Genomic DNA, 25,201 nt, shown 5'->3' with positions numbered 1-25,201 from the left:
CGGCATTTTCTTCTTTCCAGGTGCTGCTGCTCGGGGAGCACAAGGCAGATACACAGGCAGCAGGCGGCGCGCAGGCTGCCGCGTACCTCACTCGAGCTCCCGAAGCTTTCCTCCAGCTTCCCTCCGCTCCTGGCACGCAGCAGCACCCTCGCTGCAGCCACGGGGCGCTCTGGGGACTGTCACTGCCGCCGCACAGGCTGCAGCCCCGCCGCGCTCCCGGCCCCCCGCGGCGGCCCTGCGCCGGGGCCGGGGCTACGGGCGGGCACAGCGCCGCGCCGCGGGGGCGCAAGAGGGCGGGCAACGGCGGCGGGGGCGCGCCGGCTCGGCAGCCGTGGCGGTAGCACCGCGGGGGCCGCCCGGCCCTGCCGCTGCCCTCCCGCCCGGGGCGCGGCCCCGCTCAGCCCCGCGCCGAGCCGTGCCCACCGCTCCCCCCCGGGGCCCGGCCGCCGCCGGCGCGCACCGCTGCCCTCGGACGGCGGTCGGGCTGGCGCCGCGGGCAGTCACCCGCCGTGACCCGCAGCACAAGCGGCACCGCGCGGGCCCGCCGGGCGGCAGCCTGCGCCCGGGCCCAGCCGCGGCCCTCCGCCTCCCGGGGGGGCGGCCAGACGGACCTCCGACTCTATGGTGAAACGAGGGAGGCGGGGCGCTCTAGGCGGGCGCGCCGTACTCTATGGTGTAATGGGAGGAGCGGCGGGGCACGGCGGGCGGCTCCGGCCCGGCGGTCTCGGCGCGTTCCGCGGGCACGATGTCGCCTCCGAAAGGTGAGGGCGGCGGCGCGGCGCGAGGCGGCGCCGGGCCGCTGGGGGGGCACCGCGGCTCTCGGGGGGCGGCACGGCCGGAGAAGGGGCCGGTCCCGCCCCCCCACACTCCCCCAGACGAAGCGCGACCCACGCGCCGCGGCTCGCCCCTGCCTCCCCCGCCCTGGAGGGAGTGGGACTGTCCCCCAGGCCGGGGGCTGCGGCGCCGGGCGCTACCACGGCGGGCGCGGGGGGAGGGGGCTGCGAGGGGGGCGCGGGGCCGCGCCGGAGAGAGGCTTTCCCCGCGCTCCCGCTTTCCACCCGCCGCCTGTGGCGGGCCGGGGCCGGGCCGGGCCGGCGGGGGCCTCGTCCGGGAGCGCCGCCGCTCCGGCGTGTGGGAGGCGCCGTCCGCGCTGCCGTCCCCCGGGCCGGCGGGTGCTCCCGGGCCGGGGCTCGCCGGGCCACCCGCGGCGCCTCCGCCTTTAGGGCCGCCCGCGGCCGCCTCCGGAGCGGTGGCGCCGCCGTCGCCGGTTCCCGCTCTGGGAGCGCTGGAGCGTGGCGCAGCGCTCCGGGGGCGCAGCCCGAAGCCGTGCGGCCCAGGTCGGCGCGCAGGGCCGCCCCCGCCCCTCGGCACCCCCCCTGCGGCGCCGCAGCGCTCGCCGAAGCACCGCCGGGCCCTGGGTGTCCCCTGGGGCGTGTGACGGTGCCAGAGCCCTCGGGCCGGCCAGGTGGGCTTAACCCCCCCGGACGGCGGTGCCCGCGCCGCCGCCAGCTCCCCGCAGAGGGTCCGGCGCGGGCAGCGGGCCTGGTGGCGGTGGGAGGGGGGAGCCCTGGCAGGAGCAGGGCCAGGCGCAGGGGGTGGCCCGCAGCTGTGCCGGGCTGGGTGTGAGGAGGTGCCCGCCGCCCCCGCTGCCTTCGGCGGGCTGCAGGGCGTGCTTCGTGCGCCAGGCTTGGCCTTGGGCTGCCATTTAAGAGAGTCCTGGCAGAGCAGTTAGAGGAGCTGTGGAGATGCGTGGGAGGCACGCGTTTACATCCTGAGACTTTCGGCCTGTCTAGCCCCTTTTGCTAGAAATTGTTTCATTCGCGTGGGATTTACTGAAGCTAATGTGAGAAACTGTGGGAAAGAAAGAGCGGCTTCGTTCAGCTCATTTAAAAAAAAACAACTCTAAGCTGGTCCAGACTTGCCACCAGAAGATGTGGGCACCCCAGCTCCGCTTCCCTTCTGCCCTCGGTGTTGCACTGGGACTGATGCAGACGTGAGCCAGGCTGGAGAAATGTTCAGGCTGAAAGCTAACTACGAAGAGCTTTTTACATAATGCTGGAACTACCTAGTATAGTTACTAAATTCGTTATGTCCTGCTGCATTTGCTTGGTTTACCAAAGTTTGCAAACTGTTGCCAAATGGGGCATTTTTTTTTTTAAAATAGTTATGGATTAGATTTACTTTTAGTTCAGTAGTGCATAGACTTAAAATCTTAATGTGTAAACCCCACGTTGTTAATGTCATTTCTGTCAGCGCTAAAACACCGTTAGAAAATACATTTTGTAAAACTGTAGCAGGTTAATTTTATTTCCTGATTGTTATGTCCTTGGAATCCCACTGCCCCTCCCTGCAGTCCAAACTTAATTTTAAAATGGATTACAGCTTGTAAGTCTCTTGTTAGTCCAAAAACTAATTGGCTCTAGCTTTTAAAAGTGGTTACTGACGTGGGTAAGATTTTTATCTGTAAGGAAGTAGCTAATTTAAATGATTGCAGCAGCAGGAGGTATTAACTGTACCTTGCAGAAATGTTATGCAATAGAAGACATCGCTGGCTTGAAAGAAAAATGAACCAAAACACCGATTGCATTGGATTCAGCAATTCATTTCCGTATTAAATGAACGAAGTTATTACAGAGCTGCCCGGAGCTTATCTGTTCGCTTATTCCCTAATCAGCAGAAGAACATAAACTTATACCAATTAAAGGATGTTTCTTTAGGACCTTCAGAACACGACAGATAAGGGCCTGAAAGATGCTGCAGAATGACTAACATCTACCTGTCAGGTGCCACATGTAACAAAGAATAATTTACCAGTTTGAAAAATGGCTCTGTAGACACCACTTGCAGGTTTGCTGATGTCTCATGTTGAGGGTCATGCCTTCATGCAGAGAACTCCTTTTTGGAGTCGTGTGCCTTTCTCTTTACTGGTGCGGATGCAGCCTTAGCCATTCTCTGATGGAAGTGAACGGGTGTGGCCTGGCCACGTCCACCCGATGAAACTCTCAGGCCTTAGAGGAGGGTGGCTGAGTGAAAAACTGCCTTTCACCAGTAGACCTGGGATAGGCAAACTCCCAAGTTATGCAGGATAGTAATTGGTCCAGGTAAAACTGTTACAAGAATTGCTACTGTTGGAAGAGTATAGCAGTGGGGAAGATAGAGGGAATAGCAGAGGATACTCAGTCCTGCATGGTTTAATTTACTTGATTAGCCGTAACCTTAGCGTTTTCTCCAGTGAATAGTTTTTCAGGAAGGCCCTTTGTGTAAGTCCCATCACCATTCTGAGCAAAACTCTCTTCTTTTATTAAGTGGAAAATAAGGCTGAAGGAGATGCTACCTTATTTATTCAGATTTGCTAGACTGATTCCCTTCTTTGCTGATAATGGACTTTTCCTCTCTTTTTACTTTCACTAGTCTGCCAACGCTCTTTCTGTCAGACTGCAGTATACTACGTGGAGAGGATCAGCTGCTGTTCCAGTGAGCACTTGCTGTCAGCTAAAGAGCAGGAAAGCACAGAAATACTTTTTGGTTACTATTAGATAAACATTAGTTTTTCTAGAATGAAGGATGATTATGAGGACATCTTATTTTCAAACGCCTGGAGTTCCTATGCAAGGTTCTTTGAGAAGAGACTTTAAGATTTAACTTAAACTTTTACAGGAAGTATTTCGCAATGTTGTAATTATTGTATGCTGCCACAGTAGTATTTGGTACAGTCCTCCAGCTGGAGGATGCCCTGTTTCAGTTCTTAAATTAACTTGAAGGGCATGCTGAGTCATCACCTTTGTTTTCTTTCAGAAAATGTCAGCTTACTGTTCAAGTTGTACTGTCTCACAGTGATGACCCTGGTTGCTGCATCATACACGGTCGCATTGCGGTACACTAGGACCGTGGAGACAAAACTCTACTTTTCAACAACAGCTGTGTGCATCACTGAAGTTATCAAGTTGTTCTTGAGTGTGGGCATCTTGGCTAAGTAAGTACGGGAATGCTAATCAGTGTTTTGAAAACGAGTCCTTGCTTCTAACCTCAGATTCTCAGATACCGAAGTACAGATACATTTGAGAACGTGGCTGGATAGTCATGCTGTGGAAGAGTCATTTTAGAGCGGGTTAGAGCCTGTGAGTCCTCCTCAACTGAAACTGCTTTGTAAACAGCGCAATATTCAGGTGTGTCCTTTCTGCATATTTTCTATTTTTGTATGCTTTGGAGTCGGTTCAGAACGTCAGCATGGATTATCTACGAAGTTTTGGTCTTTAAAATATTGGTGTAGATGAAAGCTGGACTGTGAGACAACACCTGCTGAGTTATAGAAAACTATAATGTTCCTACTGATAAATTTGCCCAAACAGTGTTAGAGACAGGTACGTTGTTGTCTCTGTTAAACTGGGGAGTCAATGTTGTGGTCAGAAAATATTAGAGTTTCTGTAATCCTAGACTGCCACTAAGAACTAGAACTTTAGTCCACACGTAAGCGTCGGAAGTGGGGAGGCCATCAGTCTGTGTTTCCTCTCAGCTTCCCTGTGCCACATCCCTCCTTGGAAGAATCTTTATATTCTGGACTTTTCCAAAGCCCCGTTCTTGCCGTTGTGGTAGAATTTGTTCTTCTAGGGTCTCTGCCTATGTCTTCATGACTTTTGGTACATCAGAAGGATACTGTTTTGTGCTAGAGGATCATGAAGTCACATGGCGTACTTCAGATTATTATCAGATCTTTTCTACTTAACATCAAAATGGCATTTTACTTGCTTTAGAAATGAGGCAATAGTTGAATTTGGTAAGGCAGCTGTGGCAAACTGCCTTTTGTTTAACCTTTCATTAGATGTAATGCATTAGAAAACACATGTGTGACCAGTGGCAAATTTTTATTTTTAGGCACTCTGAGCTTCTCACTCTGCCAGCACAGAATGTTGACAGAAGTGTCTCTGCTGACGAGTGGTTGTGCTGTGGTTCTCAGTGTTGTGGCCAGTGTGGATCCTGATCCAGCCTGCTTTCTGGAGACCATAGCAGCCAGCGTGTCTCAACAGTCAGAAACCTGTGGGTGGCATTTGGTAGCCCCACCTGTGTGTATAATTTTTCAAATCTGTTCTTGTGCACCTGGAACCCAGGCTGTTTATAGTATACCAGAGAGGCCTAGTTCAGCAGGGTAAGCAATCTGCCTTTTGTTAAGGTTCAGTAATACTGCGTTCATTAAATGTACGAATGGTCCTTCTGCTTGAAATAAGTAAAAAGGCAATTACTTTTAACTCAGGAGTCTATTATGTTTTTAGAACAGCCCTGCACAGTCAAAAATCCATGATAGCCTATCATCCTCCCTTTGACAGTCAGCAGAAGATGCTTAGAACAGAAGTACAGGCAATAGCGCAAGCATGGGCTGAACTTCCCTTAGCTGGTGACAGAAGCTTATGGATTTCCCAGCCTGGATGCTGTGTGCACGCTGTAGCTGTAGCCCCTAACAATCCTGCCCTCTGTGATATTGTCCAGTTTCTCTTTGAAATGTTAGTCCCTAGTGTATCTGTGAAATTACTTGTGCAATATAATTGCACACTATGAAAAAGTCCTTTCTCATAAACACTTCAGCAGTTTCACTGTATTCTGCGTCTTGTGTTGACAGACATCATGAATAATCTTTCACCCTTCATTTTTATTTTCATACGTCTACAGATCTGTATTGTGTTTTCATCACTCATTTATTTTCTAAGCCGGGACTCCTAGCCTATTTCTTCTGTGATCATCCTATTATCCATCTCCACAGCACTTCCAGTACTATTACATCCTTTTTGAAACTGGATGCAGAGCTGTGCGCACCATTCAGGATGTGAACATGCAGTGTCATTAGGCAGAGGGATGAAGGTGCTTTCTGTCTTGGTCTTGTTTCTTTTCCTAAAGATTTGTAACATTCTGCTCATTTCTGAGCACAGCTGAGCCTTGAGCTGGTGCTGTCAGAGGGCTACTCGCATTTTTTCCCAAAGGCCTGTAACTGGTTTGGAGATGGTGGCTCTGTTTTGGGGTTGTCATTTCCTATGATTCTTTCTCATTTATTGACAACTTGAGTTTTTATATGCCAGTTAAAATGGGGTGAATCTCATTCATTGAGCTGTTTGGAGGTTATGATATGTATTCTGATCTGGTCAGCTAGTGGGGTGGTTTTCTCTGTAGTTGAGAGGGATGGGCACCAGCAGACGCTCCTCATCAGGCCGTGCTCGCCTCTTCTTGGAGGGATGTCTCGCTCGCTGGTGGGTCCGGTTGCCTTCCTTTGCTGTCCAGGTAACTGAGCTGTTTCTCAGATGGCGAAAGATCTGATGAATTGTGCTTGGTGTAGTGAGAGACCCTTCAGCAACTATTGAAAGTTTCCTTTTGGATGTGACATATAATTGAGTATAATCAGCAACATTTGTCAATTTCCTAGTAATCTCAAGTTTTAGATTACTTACAAATAGCTGAACAGCATAAATTCCAGCATAGTTTCCTTCAGCGTCTCCTTTATAACTTCCTCCAGTTTTAAGGTCCTAACCCATCTGTCTCACCCAAGACAAGGTACCTTTGTTGTGTGACAACCAGCTAGAAGATAGAATGCAATCTGTTTTTTCTGTACATTTGGGTGGGTACCTTTTTCTTCCTGAAACAGCCAGCATTGATTACTGCAGTGTACAGGATACTGGACTACGATTCTCACATTGTTCTAGGCTGCAGAATTTTTCTTACACATTCTTACGCTTTGCCTCCGCTGTGTTTACTTTTAAGATTTCTCCTGGAAGGCACATTGAATGGATGAATGCCAAAAGACTGTCTTTCAAAAGGGAAGCTTATGATAGTTTAAGCTGTGTTAATTGTTTACTCAACTGTACTCTCAAATTCCATATTCATTTAAAGTCCAGTTTACCATCTGGTAATTACGTTATCTGCATTTGTAGATGGTGCATAATTACTTAGCAACGGATAGAGAAAAATAGAGCTGATTTGCAGACTCTAGTTTTAACTTCAGCTTCTCTAACAAATGCATGTTTCTGTTGCAGAACTGATTGTTTTTAGTATCTCTCACCTATTCACACCTATGAAGTAAACAGAATGGTTTTTAAGTCAAATCTAGATCGACATCAAGAACACTGAATTCAAGCTGGAATATTTTTTATTTTCTTACTTGATTTTGCAGGGTACATCTTTGGGTACCTTATTTTGCATTATCAGCTGTACTCAGGGGCTTGGTTTAAATTCTTTTTTGTGTAGATTTAAATCTGTCTTCACATGATCTCTGTACTGAATTCAGCTTACAGCTGGAGATTCTTGATAAGTGCATGTTTAGAAAGCACACCCATTGCAAAGATGGACTATTAGATAGTTCATGTTCTTGTTCTCAAAAACTAAAGTGAAAATGGTGCTTACTGGACATCTGTTACTCTTCATTCCTGAAATTCCGTGCTAGAAGTCAAAGTAAACAAACTACTATTACTGCCGTGATTTGACTTTAAACGTGTGATCAGCTAATTCACTGAGCATGGTCTGGAACAGAAGCAGGTATAATTTAAATATTGTTTTCTTGTTTGACAGCACACCTTAGTATTGATGAATGGAAGAAGCCGTTACTATGTGGTATTATTTGACTTCTTATTCTCACAGAGTAGAACTGTATCTGTGCTAATGATATTTTATTTGCAGTTAGACATTTGAGATAGAAGCACCTTAGTCCAGCTACACTTGGGTATTACCAGGATGTCTAGGTTTTCTTGTATAACTTATCTCGCAATGCTGGGCAACATAGTAAATACATTGAGGAATAAGTAAACCAACAATTTTGCCTATAATGTCAATGACTCCTAACATTTTATGCAGTTCTGTGCCTAGTGCGATTAACCACAATGAACTGTAGCATGAACTCTTCCCCTTCCTTGTATTGCAAACTTTGCTTTAAGTGCTACTTGCCTATAGATTTTTCACATCAGTGTCTGACCCTTGCGGCCAGACATGTCTTTTACAAGACACCTATGTGACATGCTCGGTGTCACCAAGTCCGTCCCAGGCAAAGTATCCCCTTAAGTTAGGAAAGAGATTTGCTTGTGACCTCACTTGTACAAGAAGAGCGTGGGAAACCATATTCACCTCTGTTAGGTCACTGTACTGCCCCTGACTCTGGGGTTTTTGTGTGTGTTTTCTGGTACTGGAAAATGACAAAAAAAATCCCTTGCGGCTGCCTGTATAAAGACTGCTCTCGCTACCAGAGAGAGGAGGAGGTATATAGGTATGTGCTTAGGCAGGGAGGAAGGCAAGGGAGGAGAGAAACTTGGACAGAAGGATCGTGAGAGGAAGTGGGTAGAGTCCATAAACCTTTGGAGAGGAAAAGCGTAAGAACCTGAAGCACAGAGTCAGAGGTTGATCAGGAAGGGAAAATACGCTGGAACAAGGTTGTTAATGAATACGCTTGGGGCACAGAGAGATTGCTGATTTTGGTAATTGCTAATAAGAGTTTCGGGCAGGTAGCTGGACATACATTTGTGAAAAAGAGAGAAGTTGGGATACGGTTGACATGTGGGGAACTGGGCTTCTGGAGCACTGAGGAAGATGTGAGCCTTTTGTTCATATGCATGTGTAATGGAAGGGAAAGGAGTGTTGAATTCAAGAGCAATACAGGTTCCAAGTTGAAAGGTACAGGGGAGGGGACAGGAGTGATTTTGGATGTTGGTGTTTGTCAGTGGCCAAGCAAGAGAAGAATGGAAAGGGGGAGACATGAGACTTGGGGAGAGCTGGGAAGGGAACTGGTGGAACCTGAGCAGCAGCAACAAGTAAGCAAGAAATGTCGTTGACGTACAAATTGTAAGGGAAAACTAGCAATGCAGAGCAGCAAGCTGCAAAAGGGGAGAGCAGCGAGAAGCAACACATTCTTCCCCATTGCCTGCTCTTTCACATGCTGTAAGTCCGTGAAGGAGATGCAAGGTGAAAGGGAGCCACCACAAGCCCTGCCAGACCTCTTGTGTGCTGGTGCCAGTCCAGCATCTCTCGCAGCGTAAGTGAGAAGAGGGATGCAGGGCTGGCTGAGGAATGAGAGGTGTTTCCAGCTCAGTAGTGTGCAAGGGTACACTTTTTTTTGGCTGTACTGTGTGGCCCAGTTTAAAGGGGATCTGGAAAATCACAGGCATTTGCCATCACAGACAAATATTAACACAAAAAAAGGGGGGGTGGAGGGAGGGGAGCAACAGCCTTCTGTCGTCCCACTGCCTGTGTACTTAGTGACTTATTCCACCGTTTACAGTGTTCATAGTTGTTTACCTTATCAAACATTAATGCATCTAACCTCCTGATTCCAGAACATCATCTTCACCTTCAGGGGTTTCTACTTGTTGATAACCTCACTGGTTTTTCCCAGTTAATTTTTCTTTAATGAGCAGAAGCTACAACTGATCGTTGAGAACAGTCTTCCCAAAGGATTAATTGATTTTATTTCTGTTTTCAAATATCCATTTAAGAGAGCCCTCAGTTATAGTAATGTATTTTATTTTGCAGAGAAACTGGAAGTCTGGCAAGGTTAATAACATCTTTAAAAGAAAATGTATTCGGCAGTCCTAAAGAATTGCTAAAATTAAGTGTTCCCTCTTTGGTGTACGCTTTCCAAAACAATATGGCATTTGTGGCTCTTAGCAACTTGGATGCGGCAGTCTACCAGGTAATAAATGTTTTTGTCAGTAACTGATCGGTAAATACCTTCCTCTACTGTGTCGTGAGGCGTGCATGCTAGGTACCTGTCTGCCTAGCAGAGAGTACTCTCTTTAGCCTCAGTGCTAAAAGCCAAGTGGTGCTTTGTTACATTCGCAGTATACACGTTGTTGCAGAGCTCTGGTTTTCTTGAGCTAACCTGCTCACTGCTAGAGTAACTTCAAATTCACTTTGTTGTAATTGGCAGCGGTACAAAACCCCAAGGTTCTGTAGATCAATACATGTAACATTTTATTTGTCATTCTGTAGTTGAATTCTCTGTTTTATTTTCTTGTTTTGGAGGAGTTTATCAAACCACATCCTCTGTGCTACATTCCCCTCTTCTTTAGGTGACATACCAGTTGAAGATCCCTTGCACAGCCTTGTGTACAGTCCTAATGCTAAACCGTACCCTTAGTAAGTTGCAGTGGTTCTCTGTCTTCATGCTGTGCGGTGGGGTTACCCTTGTTCAGTGGAAGCCTGCTCAGGCTACAAAAGTACAGGTAAGAGTTTACTGTCTGCCTCTTCACAACGCAGGATAAACTGCCTTATACTTTGTGTTTCGCTTCCCAGCAGCTGAGGTCAAGGTAGGGTCTCTACATTCCACGCAGTAGCATCTGTTTCCTATTTCCAGCCATTTCGGGTACAATATAGTCACTAGTTTGATCATTCACTTTCACGTTTATTGTATACCAGTTCAGGCAGGCTTGTGGTATTGCTCCAGTCTCATTTGTTGGAATGGCAACTAATTGCTACAATTAGTATAAATTACCAGAGTCACCACAATCAGTCTAATGCACCATCATAGGAATATCTGAGTAATACATTGTTTCCAGCAGTTGGCCCTGGTATCATTGTAATTGTTGGAGCAGAGAGCTTGGAATGGAAACACTTGGCAGAATTAGGAAGGAAGTTCCAATGCCTTGTGGGTGTGGGTATGTCATTTAAACACACCCTTGAGAGGCACTGACCTAATCCTGTTCTAGGAAGAAACAAGTGTCTTCTGTTTCTTAGGTGGTAGCTGCTGCTCAGCGGCGTTAGTTGGGAAGGGCAGGTCGTGCAGCTGGGGAGACTGGCACGGCCAAGCAGATGGTGCCTTTGAGCACTGCAAGGATTGGTGAGAGTACACGTGGAAAACAAAACGCCACACAGCTACACCAGGCTAATCTGAAGGGCAGCTCTAGCTAAGCAAGTACAATTTATACTGTAACGAAATGCTAATAATTTTTCTGTACTCGACGAAGTAGCTCTGGATTTGATTATTGTAAATTACTGCACTGTTGCCTCCTTTTTAAAATAACGGTTGATGTTGCAGGTGGAGCAGAATCCATGGCTAGGGTTTGGAGCAATTGCTGTTGCTGTACTGTGTTCAGGATTTGCAGGTATAGTATTATTTCTGTATGCAGGTCACATCAAAGGAACTGGAGAGCTCAGGATGTTTAAAACAGCATTCTACATTAGTTAACTGTCATCGCTGATTAGAAGACAAAAAAAGGACTGTATCCCCTCTGCCCATAATTACCTTCTACTTGTGGTAATTATGGCAGCTTCATGACATGATTACTGCCATTGTCAAGCGAATAACTAGGAGCATGTACTATTGGTTTTACATGAGGCAGCTTAGAAGGCTGGTTTGCAAATCGAAGTGTCTTTCAAATATTTAGAATAATACTGTAGGGAACATCCATAGTGACTCACTCAGTACAATTAATAAATGTACATCAGTTTTATAAAGTTGGCTTTACAGTGAATAGCTCCCTTATGGCGATCACGTGAGATACTTGCCTCTTTTTTTCTTTTCCCTTTTTTTTTTTTTTTTTTAATAAGGGGAACTGAGCTCCTCGCTCAGTTCTTGCACTTGCTCGGCCCTGAAATACACATTGCCATAGTGCTGTAAGTGGTAAATCTAACTGAGATGCAGAGGGAGCAGGAATAAGGCAGAGAGGAAGATGAGTAACAGGAAGCCTAGATAAACGGCATGAAGGAATTTTGGTTTTGTTTGATTTTGTTCTGTTCTACAGCTAGTGTTTCCCCTCAGAGTAGTTTTTCTCTGGCTTCTGCAGAAGGAGACCAGAACTTGAGGACAAGTGAGTTGGTGCTGAGAAATAAGGAAATGCAAATTACTACTTAATTCGAAATTTGGCTCACAGGGATGTATTTCCCTGGCTATAAACTGGATTCTTCTTACCCTCTGTAAGAAAACAAGGTACTGTCACACACTTCTAGTACCATACAGTCCTGCAAGAATAATCTTGTGCTGCGCATACATGCTCATTACTCATGGAAAACATTCTGGTCAGCGGGGGAGGAAAGGAGGGTGGCGTTCTTGCTCGGTGTCTTTTCAGTGAAACGGGCACTCTGAAGCAGAAATACTAAGTAAGGCTGTGTAGAGCTCAACCAGCTTTTCCTGGAAGGTTATAAATTTACTCATTTCAATAAATGCTTCCAAGCCATGAGACAAAACACAACATTCACAGTGAAGCCTTTGGGGTCTCCTAAAGCTCTCTGGCTGGTATGTGGGTAGGCAGCTGTACTTGTAAAGGTCTGCAAATTCAGACCATTGAAAGGGCTGATGCAGGCAGCTTTAGGGGATTTGGACACATACGGCTTTCTTCTCCTGCAAAAGGATTGCAGCTTGGGTGTTTCTTCACTGACAGCTGTAGCTTTGAGGCAGCTGGGAGGACAGTGTTTCATCCGTGGAGCTCCTTGTGCCCTTGGGGCTTTACATGTTGAAAACATACATCCTATTCAAACTCCTTTCCTCTTCCTCCTTCCCACACCCACATGAAGGAGTTGTTTTGGCATTACACCTTCAGCTTCTGGACTGACCATGTTAAGTGTTTTATATTATTCCAGCAAAGTCAAAGAAATTAAACGTTTTTGTCTCTCAGAGACGGAAACAAAGTTTTCCTCAAACTGCAGATCCTGTGATAACTTCTAAGTATCCGAGGCCTCAATAATGCTTATAAAAGCATTGGACAAGTATGTAATAGCAGATCCTTTGCGACTATAAACAGTACTGAAGAGTAATTTTTCCTAAACGGCACCCATTCTTTCCTTCACCTTGTTAGTGGAGTAATTTTTATGCATTTTCCAAAATGTGAAAGCAGTTTCATTGGTTTGCTTACTGTTTTCTTAGTTTATAAAATTTACAAATATGGTTCATACTCAAGCCAAATTTCTGGTGCAGTGATTACATCTGGCTGTGTTCTGTGGGGCTTCTCGGTGGGCAGAAATCTCAAGGTAGCTGACTGTGGGTTCTTTTAAGTGCTGCAGTTGTTAACAATACTAGGGGGTTTTGTTGATATTGTTGTTTAGACTTCAAGAATGTATATTCATATGAGATAATACTGTATTTCCTTGGGGATTTTTATTATTTAAACCCCTGAAATATAAATCTGTTCTCTAATTTATTCACCATAAATATTCAATATACTATATTAAACTTTAAATTGCATTTTTCATGAATAAAAGTGTAGCAAGACTTTCCTTGAAGTTAACTCAGGATTTTCAGGAGCAGCGTGTGCTTAGGGCTTCTAACCTACAGGTCTTTTCTCTGTGCCATCTTTGTCAGTTCCAAGTACTTTTCTCGTATCATATGAAAGATCTTGGGTGACGTTACTCAGCAGTGAACTTTTAAGTCAGGAGGGCTCACACCAGAAGGTCATGGAAGTGGCTGAGCAGATCTGAGTCCTGCAAATTGCTCTCTCTGTTTTGAAATGTGGAGGAGATTCCAGAGACTAGCAGAGCCCTGGTGTGGGAGCAGTGGTTAAAAAGGCAGGTAGTGACGACCTTGTCAAATGTTGGCCTTTTAGCCTGATGTACACCTCCCAAGCAGAATAATGAAAAGGTATTTCAGTAATGCAGAGCATAAAAGTAATGCTCATCAGCGTGGCACTGGCACGGGGAACAAGAGCTTTAGATTAAAGTGAATTCCATTTCCTCAAAACCAGTCTGTAGTTTCAATTAACAGAAGGCATCAGTTTTGATTTGCTTTTGTAATCCACTGAAGCTGTGGTTTCAGAATGTCGCCACTTTGCCAAGTACTTCACAAGCAGGAGGCTTCTGAGGAATTTTCAGTCTCAGTACTGAGGTAATACAGTCCCGCCCCTGTTTTTAATTTTTTACTGCTAAGTATCCCAGTGGAGGGGGGTGGGGGGAGGAAGTTCCCCGTCATACTGAAATACATAAATACTGTCCCAGGGATGAAATACCAGGTGCCAAGGTGAAACGCTTTTTTTTGTGGTGTAGGGTTTGGTTTTTTTTTTCTTTGTGCAGTAGAAACTGCTGGACAGAAGCCTGGCAAATCAAACAGAAATGAGAAGTAGTTTCAGCTGTTGATGAGGTTCATTGTTACAACTGTGAAGATAAATAGAATTCATTTTTGATGTTATGTACCCATTAGAGTGATCCTGTTCTGGAGGACACGTTTAGCAGAGTGTGTCATTGCGTCCTCGGCATTGGGAACTTCTGCGAAACTTTGTAGGACAAGCTGGTTGCAGTAGTGTTGTCTGCCTTTAAAACACTATGAACCATGAATCATTAAGGACAACACTTCCAACACTTCATCTCACTGAAACCTTTTCCTTTTTTTTTTTTTTTTTTAGGAGTTTATTTTGAGAAGGTCTTAAAGAGTTCAGACACTTCCTTGTGGGTGAGAAATATTCAAATGTACTTATCTGGGATTGTGTTGACTTTACTTGGTGTGTACGTGTCAGATGGAGCCCAAGTTCTTGAGAAAGGGTTTTTCTACGGCTATACATACTACGTCTGGTTTGTCATCTGTAAGTATCTTGTGGTTTTAGGGTCTTGTCACATTGTTTTGCTTTTTTAACTATGATATAACTGATTGCAGAAAGCTACAAATTCAGTCCGACACCATTTTTTTACTGTGTTTTGAGGGATTTTATTTAAAAGATTACTTTTCTTGGAAATTATTCACTTTTCAATTTAAAATTGTGCTGAAACAACAGTCTAAATAAGAGAGCAATGAGTAGATCATCTTTAAATGAGTCTTATCCACTGGATGCCACGTGGACATCCCATTTTGCCGAGCATTGTGTTAAATTGCCCATTAGGATGACCAGACAAGGAGTACAGCAGTGAAGTACAATGCATCATTTCAAGAGTAACTTACTCCACCTTTACTAACAGAAGCATGTTATCTGCTTTCCAGTTCTCGCTAGCGTTGGTGGCCTCTACACTTCGGTGGTTGTTAAGTACACAGATAACATTATGAAAGGCTTTTCTGCAGCAGCGGCCATTGTTCTTTCTACTGTGGCATCAGTCATCCTCTTTGGCCTCCAGATAAGTAAGTGCCTTTCTGCCGTTGATTTGACTGTACACGTGCGCTTCCTTCCTGGCTAGTAGGCTGTGTGCAGTTTGTACCAGAGCGATCATTTATGCCTTCTTCTGGTTTTAACTTCGTCTTCTCCACGATGCCTACGCACCAATGCATCGTCCCTGTTGCATAATGTAGGGTGCCTGATGACCCTGTGCTTTCACAGGCATGCATGGTTTGGTCTTCAGATGCATCCTACAGCCTCCGACAGAAAGGTTCTTCCCATTTTAAACAGCTTACGACTTTATACAGCTTCATTCATCGATCACTTTCTGATGTGGTTTAGTGGGTGATATAGCTGTTTATCTGAGACTGCTGTTGATAAGTTATCATTTCTTGTTGGTTTCGGTATAGCCAGTGCCGAATTAATTCCTCAGCTATTTCTGCAAGGGCTTTACACATCCCTGTGAAGTTACACCTCCTTCTGTGTTAACTTTTACCTTCCCCAGTTGCGGGGGACACCACCATGTGAGAGTGAGTCAGATAGCAGCTGGGGTCATGCGTAACTGATGTGGTGGAAGTTTTTGAGAGGAAACAGCAGATTGCTTTGGGCTGTTCTGCAACTACAAAGGATATTCTCCCTGATCAAGTCTGTGTCTGATACTGTACTCAGTTGCTCCTGCTCAGTCCTTCACTGTTTAGTTTTGGGTATTTTTTTACTTTCTTATCATAATCCAAAGATGGTATGGTGTAATGGTGGAAAAACTAGCTTTCTGATGAAACTAGAGAGATGGAACTTCAGGAGAGTTTGCATAAGAAGAAAATCATCAGTGTCTGGCTGAAAAAAAGCACCTTAAAGCAAGTGATGAAAAACACAGCTAGTTTTAAAAACTCACTTGAGCAAGATATGTTCTTGATGGTTGACACAAATCGGACCTGGACTGGTGATCTTTCCGTGAAAGCTTTATGAATAGTGTTTCCTAACCCTGTCTAGATATGGAAAGGCAAACAAAATGTCTTATTACAGGCTACTCTATCATAGACACAGTCTTTACCATTAAGTTTATTGTAACTCAGGCCTGTAGATGGCATGTAGAACTGCAGATGTTTCACACTTGCTTTCCTGACCATCACCGTGTTCTCGGTGATATGAGACTAACTGAAATGGTGTGGGGGTTGTAAATACTCAAGTGTTCTCAGTGACAGAGGATGAGTCTAGATTGCGTGCATTATTAACAGCTTCTTGGTCCTGTTTGGTTTTGAGTGATTTTAAATTATGATGGTATCTGAATGGCTGTGTATTATATAGCTTAGTCTTCTGCAGGTTTCTTCTTCTACAGAGGTGTTTATTTAAGCTGTTTTGTCTCCTTTCAGCTGTTACCTTCTCCCTGGGTGCTCTCCTGGTGTGTGTTTCTATTTACCTCTATGGATTACCTCGACAAGACACCACAAAAATCCAGCCATCAGAGACTAAGAGCTCAAAAGAAAGACTTGCTACTGTGTGACACTGTGCATAAAAATGGACAGACAGACAAAATGGACTTTAAAATGAACTGCATTTTTAAAAAAATAGCCTTAAGCTAGTTAGTCATGAAATGATTTAAGTGGGATAGACTAAAAGCAGAAGTTAGTTCTGTTTTACACGTGGAGTTTCCAGTGGCTGATGCAGAGGCTGTGGTATGGCTGAGGAGCTGGATGGGTCTTTTATTGGAGGTGTTTGTCACTCACATCGAACACTGAAGAGTCCCATTGACAAGGAGAGCAGAATGAAGGAACTGAACACTCAGTTGTATATAATGTACATAAATGGGAGGGAAATCAGGTCTTTGTGTATTTGATAAACTGTCTTGCCCTTTGAGGGCAGAAAAGCCCAAACGCTTCATAAAAATCTATTAAAAAGAGCAATTACTGCCTTAATTACTACTACAACTACTCTTAAACTAGTTGGCAATTGCAGTTTGATAAATGAAAAATTTCTCTTCTAGATGATATGCAGATGACGACACGATTCTACCAGGAATAACTGTGCTTTGGGCACCATTTACCTAGAAGTGCTTAGACATAGTGCTTGCTCTTCGTTGTACAAAGTCAGAAAGACTGGTGGTTCTCTTAGGTTGCAGATATTCTTTCACTTTTCAAATGTTTTTTTATACCTGCTGTAGCTGGCAAAGGAATCTTCTGTTCAGTTGTGTTTTGTCAAACTCTAGTTGTACAGGGAAAGGTTCGTACGTGTTCCTGTGTCCCTGACTGAAGTACGAATGAGTTAGTGTCAGACTAGGAAATTTTTATCTGTACATCTTCTCTCTAAACCATTTTGTGCATACAGAGTGATGCTTGAAGAGAGTCCCCGTTGTGCATGTTAGGCTTTGATTTAATTTATGAGCGACAACTGTATAATTTCAACCAACTCGATCATTTTCTGAGGCCTCACTCAGTTCAACCTTTCCAGAACTGAGGGAAAAACTGACTTTGGTGCAACTTAGTTGCATTCAAAGTGAAGTAAAAAATGTGACTAAGTTTGTATCCTGGTTAGATTCCTTCAGACATGAGTCAACCAGCTGCATTTTACTTGAAAGCGAAGTGGGGCGTACTCAACACAGCAGTCACAAACACGCTTAAATTCTGTTCCAGTGGGAGAGGATGCTTCTCTTTGGCGGCACGCTGTTCTAGATGGACAGAACAGCTGGCAAAAGGCAAAGTGCCACGCTGGTGAGCGCAGGCTTTGGTGATGGTGGGCACGGTCAGATATTCCAGAGGCTGAAGCAGCCACCTGCGCTACCTTCCTTCCCTGTGATGCTCCACATCTCTTCAGCAGTGAGACGGTTCAGCGTCAAACGGCACCGGCCCTGTCTGACCGCCCGTGTGGTGCTGAGGGAGCGCGGCGGTTCCTGTTCCACCAGCCGGGCAGCGAACCCTCTTCTCCCTGGTCATCACATCAGCGTGACAGAGGAATGGGTGAGGAACGGGATGTGGCAGTTGGGCTTGGCTAACGTTACTGAAGGGGACTGCGGTAAAACACAGGAAAAAATTCTCTGGCGTGGTGTAACCCAGTTTGTTACAATATATGGCGCACCTGTAGCTGTTGTACCATTAGGTCTAAGTACACAATAGCGACTGCGGAAGGGGAGAACTTTGATTGCTTAGGGCAGTACAGTTTGTACCACTTCCTCCACCAAAAGGGTGTTATATTTACATGGCAAATACAGAGCAGTTCTCTTTTATGGGAAATACCAGGTAGGTTAGTGTCTTGAGTACATGACTCCTACCAAGTGCCTGGGAGAAAGCGATTGTGACAGCCCTGGCCTCCAGCTGGGCGTGCCATCATGCATGGTCTTCTGCAGGGGGTATGGTGGAGTGTGCAAACCTCCAAGAGCAGGCTGAGTTTCCAGATGGCATTAGCAATGACACACAGGAGAGTATTTATATTCTCTTGAAAAAAATCCTTTTACTAAGAGATGTGACTTTACGTTGCATACAGCCTCATTACATTTGAGTTACGGGTGTAATGCCAAGAAGTTTCATTCCGCTGGCTAGAACCAAGCGTGCAGCTCGAAAGAGACAGAGCCTCGCCTGGAAAACAAGAACAGCTGTCAGCTTACGGTACTGCTACGGAATAGCGTGTGTTCTTAGGACAGCAGTCAGGAGTAGCCCATTGGAGGGGAGAACGCCGCGCGCCTGCTGTCCCCATGCAGAGCGCTGGGATTTGGACCCACACGTAACCCGAGCAGTGAGTAACACAGCGATGCTGGCAGGATTCACACCAGCTGTTGACAGCCCATTGCAGTGTCAACAGGGGGACACTTCTGTCAACAAAGGGAAACTGGAAAGGGGTGCCCAGCCCAGTCAAGCACCCTCAGGGCACAGAACCAGAGGAGATGATGCCTGCAAAACAGCTAGCGATGACTAAAAAGTGAAAATCTTTCTGGTACCACAGGCTGTTACAACCTGAGTATCCCTCCGCTCACTGTGCCTCGGTTACAGGCTGTCAAGCAACTACAGGCTGCTTTGAAAATTCTGCTCTTTCTTCTATAAGATGTAGATGTCTTAGCTACTACACAGCTGGCTGTTTGGAAAGGGCTCCATCAGCCTTGCTCCAAAAAATTAGTTCCTGAAAGCTGTTAGATGATAAGATATTTAGAAATATTTTTTTACAGGGTGAAGAACTGAAATTTTCTTTGTAGCTTGGACTGCCTTAGTCCATTTTCGAAGGCAGGAATACTTGCAGCATCTAAGCTCCAATACTGAGTGCAGCTCCATCAATTCCACCACATTTTTTTTCCCCCTCAACACTTAAATGTGATTTCCCACAACAGTCAGATATGTAATTTCTTTTGAAACAGATGAAAGAGAAAATAAGAAAGGCAGTGTAATTAGTATATAATTTCCTGAGAAGTTAAGGGGTCAAACACTGCCTGGGAGATCAGCAGAAAATAATGTTCATGTGTTTGGAACTGCACATTAACAGCTGTCAGCCTCCGTGCTTTAGCTAGAAAGGCAACAGACAACCTGGGATATGTAGGTGGCAAGAGTGAGGAGACAGATTCGGTTACCTCCTAATTCTCTGTTTTCCCACGTAACCACTAAAAGAATCCATCAGAAATTAATGAGCAAGTTAAACGCTCAAATGTTTGCTTTTAAAAATTTCAGAGAGAAAGGCCATGAGAAGAAAAGGGGTCTGACTGGATTTGGAGCCGCTGTCCTTATAGAGCGTTCTTTTTTGGGAAGCTCAGGCAGAGCCTTCCAGAAGGCACAGCCGCAAACAGCCATCCCTGCCTTCTCAAGGCGGTGCCACCAGTGGGACAGCCTGCCCGCGGGTGCACATTCACCCCAGTGGTTCCGCAGCTGGGCTGGCAAAGCCCTCATGGATCATCCCCCCGGGCCGCCCCGCGCAGGCTCGTCCCAGCGCTGTGCCCTACCTGCGCTAGTTCAGGGGCGCTGGCTTTCACAGGGAGGGTTTTATGTGCCACGGCCGCAAGATGGCTGAAATGGAAAACATGGTGAGAATGGCGAGAATAAGCAGGTCTTTTATCAAGAGCAGCGCTCTGGGCCACAGAAAGCAGCAGAACTGGAAGAGCCACAACTGCAGCATGCCAGAGACTTATTTCCGTGAGCCTCTTTCACCTGGCTGAGGGAGGACACGGTTTTCTGTAGCCTGCATGTTGTCAGGGCATGCCATCAACAACTTCATGCTTGTAAAATAGCCCCAAAACAATCTCCACTCCCCCCCAAAAAAATAAAACCCGGAATTGGTCTGGAAAGATCCTCCAGACTGCCCTGTCATTCCCAAGGTGCATGATTCCTTATACAATTTTCCCTAACTTGTTCAAGCCCTCCCTCTACACAGGCTCCACAGCTTCCTCCAGCAGACGTACTCCACTGTCACTGTGCCGTTAAACTCAACACGTCCCTGTGGAGGACCCATTACACACTACGACTTGCAGTAATAACATGCTTTGTCCATCTCAATGCAGAGGCTGAGATCAGTGGTTAAAAGGGGTCTGGACAAAATTTCCTAGTTGAAATTTTGAGGGCATATTATCAGGTCAAATCTTCTCTTATGTAAGTCTAGTGTGATTTTGGGCTCAGGCACTGCATTACAGCCAAGTGATTGTTTTTTCTTAAAAGCAGTTAGTTTCTGAGGAGGCTTCTGGCTCCTTTGCTCCTGGTTCCAACATCAATCTCTACTATTTATTATATTATTTACTATCCTACTTTATACCTTTCCTGCTCCAGAGAAACTCTCCCAGAAATTTACATCTTCCCACTATTTTTACTCTTCAAAGCAGTGCAGATGCGAGGGCTGCAAAAGCCAGCTCAGGAAGGCCTGTCCTTACCAGAGACGGACACCAGTATCAGCAATCATCTTACCTAAGCGTGAGGAGGTAGCTGACAATGTGCTTGGGTTGCAGATCCTGAGAAGATCTATACAGCACCTCATCATACCTGTGAAGAAAGAAAAGGACTGTCTGGTGTTAAAAGTAGTAGGAAGGTATACTTAAGATATAAGGCTCATCAGACCTTCTTACATCAGAACACACACACAACCACAACTGCAAAATTAACAAAAATAGTCTTCTGAACCAGACCTAAGCTGTGTGATTAGCACACAATTGACTATTTCTTCCCCGTTCACTTATTGAAGGAGATGATTGCTTCTGCTCCTCATCATGCACACACTGTAGATGGCAGAGCTCTGAGAGGCTCTAGCAAAGAGAACACAAGAGCTATATTTGCTCCCAGAACATTAGGTCTGGTTTTACATTTCAACACTAATTGTAAGTTCCTAGGAGCAAACAACACATACTAAATAACCAAGGCAGTCAAAACAGTCCTTTAGAGGATGTTGCCTTTAGTAAATGCAGCTCAGAATGTTAAGCTGCTAAAGGGAATCTTGTAACTTTCGAAAAGACAAAAACAAAGTGGGTTTACATAATCCTGGAATAAAACTGACTTAAGTAAGACAGTATTAAACTGGATAATACAGGCAGAGTCAGAGAGATCCGTATTTTTAATTCATGTGTTCTGCTCTTCACTTGTGCACAACCTCTTTTTCACAGCCTGCAACAAGCTACCAACACCTCTGCAGCTGAACAGATTTCAAAGTGGACCTCCCGGTCTTGGCACATCAACCAGGCCCATCCTCCCCAGTATGCCCAAGCCCAACTTCCCGGGGATCTCCCTCCTTTCAAAGCAAGCTGCAGGAGAACTGGGGAGCAAGCTCTGATAATGAGGGCTCAGTGGTCACGTAAAGCTGTAGCACCAGGGAGGGAGGTGCTCCCGATTCCCTTGGTGCGTAAGCTACAAAAGCATCTCTTCCACACGTTCAGCAGCCCATCCCAGCCGGCACGCCCCAGGCAGCTGCTGCTCAGGGAGGGAAGGTCGCTGGCTTTATACCACTGCGCAACAGCTGTGAGAGAGACGAAACCTGGGGAACCTCTGCCTTGTCTCGAGGACAACACAGATACCAGCAGATATTGGCCCCTCGAGACAGCAGCGTCGGTAGGTACAGAAAAACCACTAATAATTTAACAAGCACCATTAAACAGCCACTGATAAAGCTTCATGAAGCAAGAAAGTTGGTATCAAATGAAGCTGCCTTCTTTTGATAACAACTTTGTTGCTTCATGAAGCTGCCATTTCAGTGTTGGCCTACAACTTGTCAGATTATTTTATCAGTTAATTAAGTCCACTTTTTCAGGGATATACATGCTACTTTACTATTCATTAGGCTGAAAGTTAATGGTATTTGGAACTGGTCAGCTAATTTTAAGGGCAAATGTTTGGTAGCTTTTCAAACAGCAGAAGCAGAGCCATGGGAAGTGAGCTTATGACAGCTCAGGAGTGTTTATTACGGCAGCTTTCCAAGAAGAATCTACTCATGGCAACTCACAAGGAGGACTGAACAGTAATTGTTATTCCTGAAATTATGGCATGTTTAAACATGAGTTTGTTAGCCACTGAGTGCTTGGTCTAATGGATGATGTAAATACTGCTTTCTGATGGAAGTAAAGGCCCCAAGCGATGTCTCATACGGATTCCATATGGTGCCTGGCCAGATTCGAAGGTCTTTGCAACAAACAGACCTGAAGCTCTGTAAAAGCAAGAGCCCTGCAGTGGAGCAACCACCTCTGTTTGAAAATGGGACACAAGCTGAGGATCGAGTGATCCCTGCTGATCAACCTGAAATACATTAACCCTGCCAGTTTTCACACATAAGACAGGCAGCTATACACTAATCTGATAAAAACCAAGAAACAACCCCCAAGTTTTTTGTGAAATACAATTGCACTGGATAAATAAAAACACTACTGGTCTTATTTAGAGTGCTGGCTGATCTCGGTGTTACTCAAGAGAGCATGCAGCATGTGATACACTGCAGGCAGACCTCTTGAGGCTGTTCCAGTTAACAGCAGGACTCTGCAGCTTACAGCTGCAGGGCTGTAAGGAGCCACTGGGACTCTGGCATGACTTTTGGAAGTCCAAATTTTAAACAGATGCCCTCAGGAAGACCTTAGTGTGGCCCAGGGCATTAACTCTCTGGCACTGTGCAGTGCGCAATGCAGTACATAGGACCTCTCACTAGGAATTCTGAAAGCCTGTATTACTTCCAGCTCCATCATTGGCTGTGCAACATGGACAACTCCCTTGTCTCTGTATTTTAATTACACGGCTATGAAATAGTGAAACTGCTTAACTTTATGACTGAACTAATGAAGAGCATTACTGCTATTAACAGGTATTAGTTGTGCACGTTCAGTAGCTCTGAAAGATGCTGAGCCTCCATTTCACCTTACCCAGGAGCAGTTCCTCTCCCCTTTCCCACATGACAAAAATAGAACAAGAGAGGCCAAGCAAATCTGCAGCTAATATTTATATAGAGCCTAGCCTATTTTTGTGAAGACAAGAAATAATTAAGGGGCTCACGTACACAGAGTATGTTCCAAATACTGCTTTTTCCCTCATATGGCTTCTGAAGTCCATGAAAATTTCAAGTGAGGGGTACTGTTGCAATCTGTACAACCCAACAGACAAGCCATTGCCTGAAATAGCCATTATTCTTCTATGATCATGCAGCCTGTGCCTGCTCAACAGGTTGCCAAGCAAATCCAAAGCTTATTTTAAGAGAACTGGTATTTGGAAAGAAAACTAGACAAACCTGAGAAGATGCTGAAGAACAGAGATGGCATCTGGCTCTTGCAAGCACGCCACATTAATGTCAGTTAGCTGCACTTTCCCATGCATCTGTTCTAAACTAAAACATAAGCATGAAAAACAAAAGTCGGATGAAAAACTCTTGTTAGCAAAGCTGAAGGGGAGAAAAAAAAAAAAAGTAATTTGTGTTTTCAAGAAAAAAGGGTATGTCTATTCTTCTCAAGCTGAATGGAAACTGAGACAGACTACCTGACTTTAACCAAGACAAAAAAATTAAAATCTGTGCTATTGATTCAGTATCAACAGGATTAGAGATATGTATGGACAACAGGTCCAGAAGCTGATGCTAAAAGGATGAGTGAGGTAGTAAATATCCTAGTAAAGGTACCCTAGTACCATCAATACCTAGATGACAAGGGAGTACAAGAGAAACAGACTACAGAAAGGGATCAGGCTTGCACACTCCCCCTGAATACCATCTCCTATCACCGCTGCCTCAGACAGAACACCAGGCTGGTACCGAACTTTGGCCCAATCCAGGAAGGTATCTTACATGCATTTATGAAAACAGGTATCGATGTCTGCATTGGAAGTGTTCTGACAAATCACTATAATTGACAGAACTATTCAAACTGGACCATTCTGAAGCTCTTTTAAAAAAATAATTAAACATGTCAGGTATTTGACCTGAGTCAACAGGAAGGGGTCTGCTTTTAACCTTGGTTACCAACAGTGGCAAATAACAGAATGTTAAAAAAGCCCCGCTAACTACAGCAGCAGCAAAAAAGTCTTAAGTTCTGTGATTTGGTATATTTTACAAGTATGGGCATTTTGGGTTTTACATCAGTTTCCTTAATCCTAGGGCCACTGTTCTTCATCACCGACACCAACCACAGAGAGGCTGTTCCTAGACCTGAGGAAGTACAGGAACAGTTAGGCAGCCCTGTGGAAATGAGGTGAAAATTTCATTTTAATTGTCTTGCTCCTCTGGGAAGTCTCAGTGATTCCTATCGTGAACTCATACCTCTGCTAAAAAAGTGAATGTGTGTCATATTTAAGGAAGGAGTTAACACTACTACTTAACAAAGCAGTTAAGTTAATAAAGTTAAAATACATGTCAAACTGTACTTCTGCATTCAAATGCTCCTCTTACCTATGGAGTCTGGCATGAGTGTACTGCAAGAACACGCCTGTATCTCCACGACTTTGAAGAGCTCGATCCCAGCTAAACTGATAGTCAGATGACAGAAGGCCTCGGAAGTCCTGGAACAATAAATTAATGTCACGTAGATATGGCTCTCCATCTCAATTTGTAACTTTTCACAGAAGATGCAGACACCTCAAGAGGTAGCTCAGACTCACCTGAATTATTAGTGCCGCAAGACCAACTTTCTCTGCTGTTTCCATAGGGTTTTCTGTCTCTTTGGTTGCTGAAGAGAAACAGAAAAAATGAAATCATAAGTCCACAGTAGTGTGACAGCTCCCTTGCTCAGACCTGGACATGCCAATAAAACAGCAGATATTCATTAACTGTGAACTAGCAATATGGAAACTGTCAGGACGCATGCAGCAAGAAGTCCAGGATAG

General features: G+C 45.2%; 2 protein-coding genes across 9 annotated transcripts in view; one reads left to right on the top strand and one right to left on the bottom strand.

Annotated features, from left to right (window-relative positions):
- The first annotated feature begins 619 nt into the window (after positions 1 to 619).
- SLC35A1 (solute carrier family 35 member A1) lies at positions 620 to 16,879 on the top strand. Its single transcript, XM_056343235.1, has 8 exons — positions 620 to 761; positions 3,796 to 3,973; positions 9,493 to 9,652; positions 10,032 to 10,184; positions 10,997 to 11,063; positions 14,289 to 14,465; positions 14,858 to 14,992; positions 16,337 to 16,879. Exons 1-8 carry the CDS (start codon positions 746 to 748, stop codon positions 16,465 to 16,467), a joined length of 1,017 nt encoding a protein of 338 aa, XP_056199210.1. The 5' UTR covers positions 620 to 745; the 3' UTR covers positions 16,468 to 16,879.
- The window catches only part of RARS2 (arginyl-tRNA synthetase 2, mitochondrial), a 60,492-nt gene continuing 42,399 nt past the window's right edge, over positions 7,109 to 25,201 (bottom strand). For 2 of the 8 annotated variants that reach the window (XM_056343226.1, XM_056343234.1), the window contains exons 15-20: positions 24,977 to 25,044; positions 24,768 to 24,877; positions 23,619 to 23,714; positions 20,831 to 20,905; positions 19,879 to 19,942; positions 17,312 to 17,885 (exon numbers count right to left, since the gene is read on the bottom strand). In XM_056343226.1, coding sequence (XP_056199201.1) covers positions 17,793 to 17,885; positions 19,879 to 19,942; positions 20,831 to 20,905; positions 23,619 to 23,714; positions 24,768 to 24,877; positions 24,977 to 25,044 — 506 coding nt within the window. In that variant the 3' untranslated portion in view covers positions 17,312 to 17,792. The other 6 variants (XM_056343227.1, XM_056343231.1, XM_056343228.1 and 3 more) reach the window with 6 other exon arrangements.

The sequence above is a fragment of the Falco biarmicus genome, chromosome 6 (genome assembly GCF_023638135.1).
Source record: "Falco biarmicus isolate bFalBia1 chromosome 6, bFalBia1.pri, whole genome shotgun sequence".
In the NCBI taxonomy this organism is placed as follows: domain Eukaryota; kingdom Metazoa; phylum Chordata; class Aves; order Falconiformes; family Falconidae; genus Falco; species Falco biarmicus.
The sequence above is the reverse complement of the archived record's forward strand: the minus strand, read 5'-3'. Positions and strand labels throughout refer to the sequence as shown.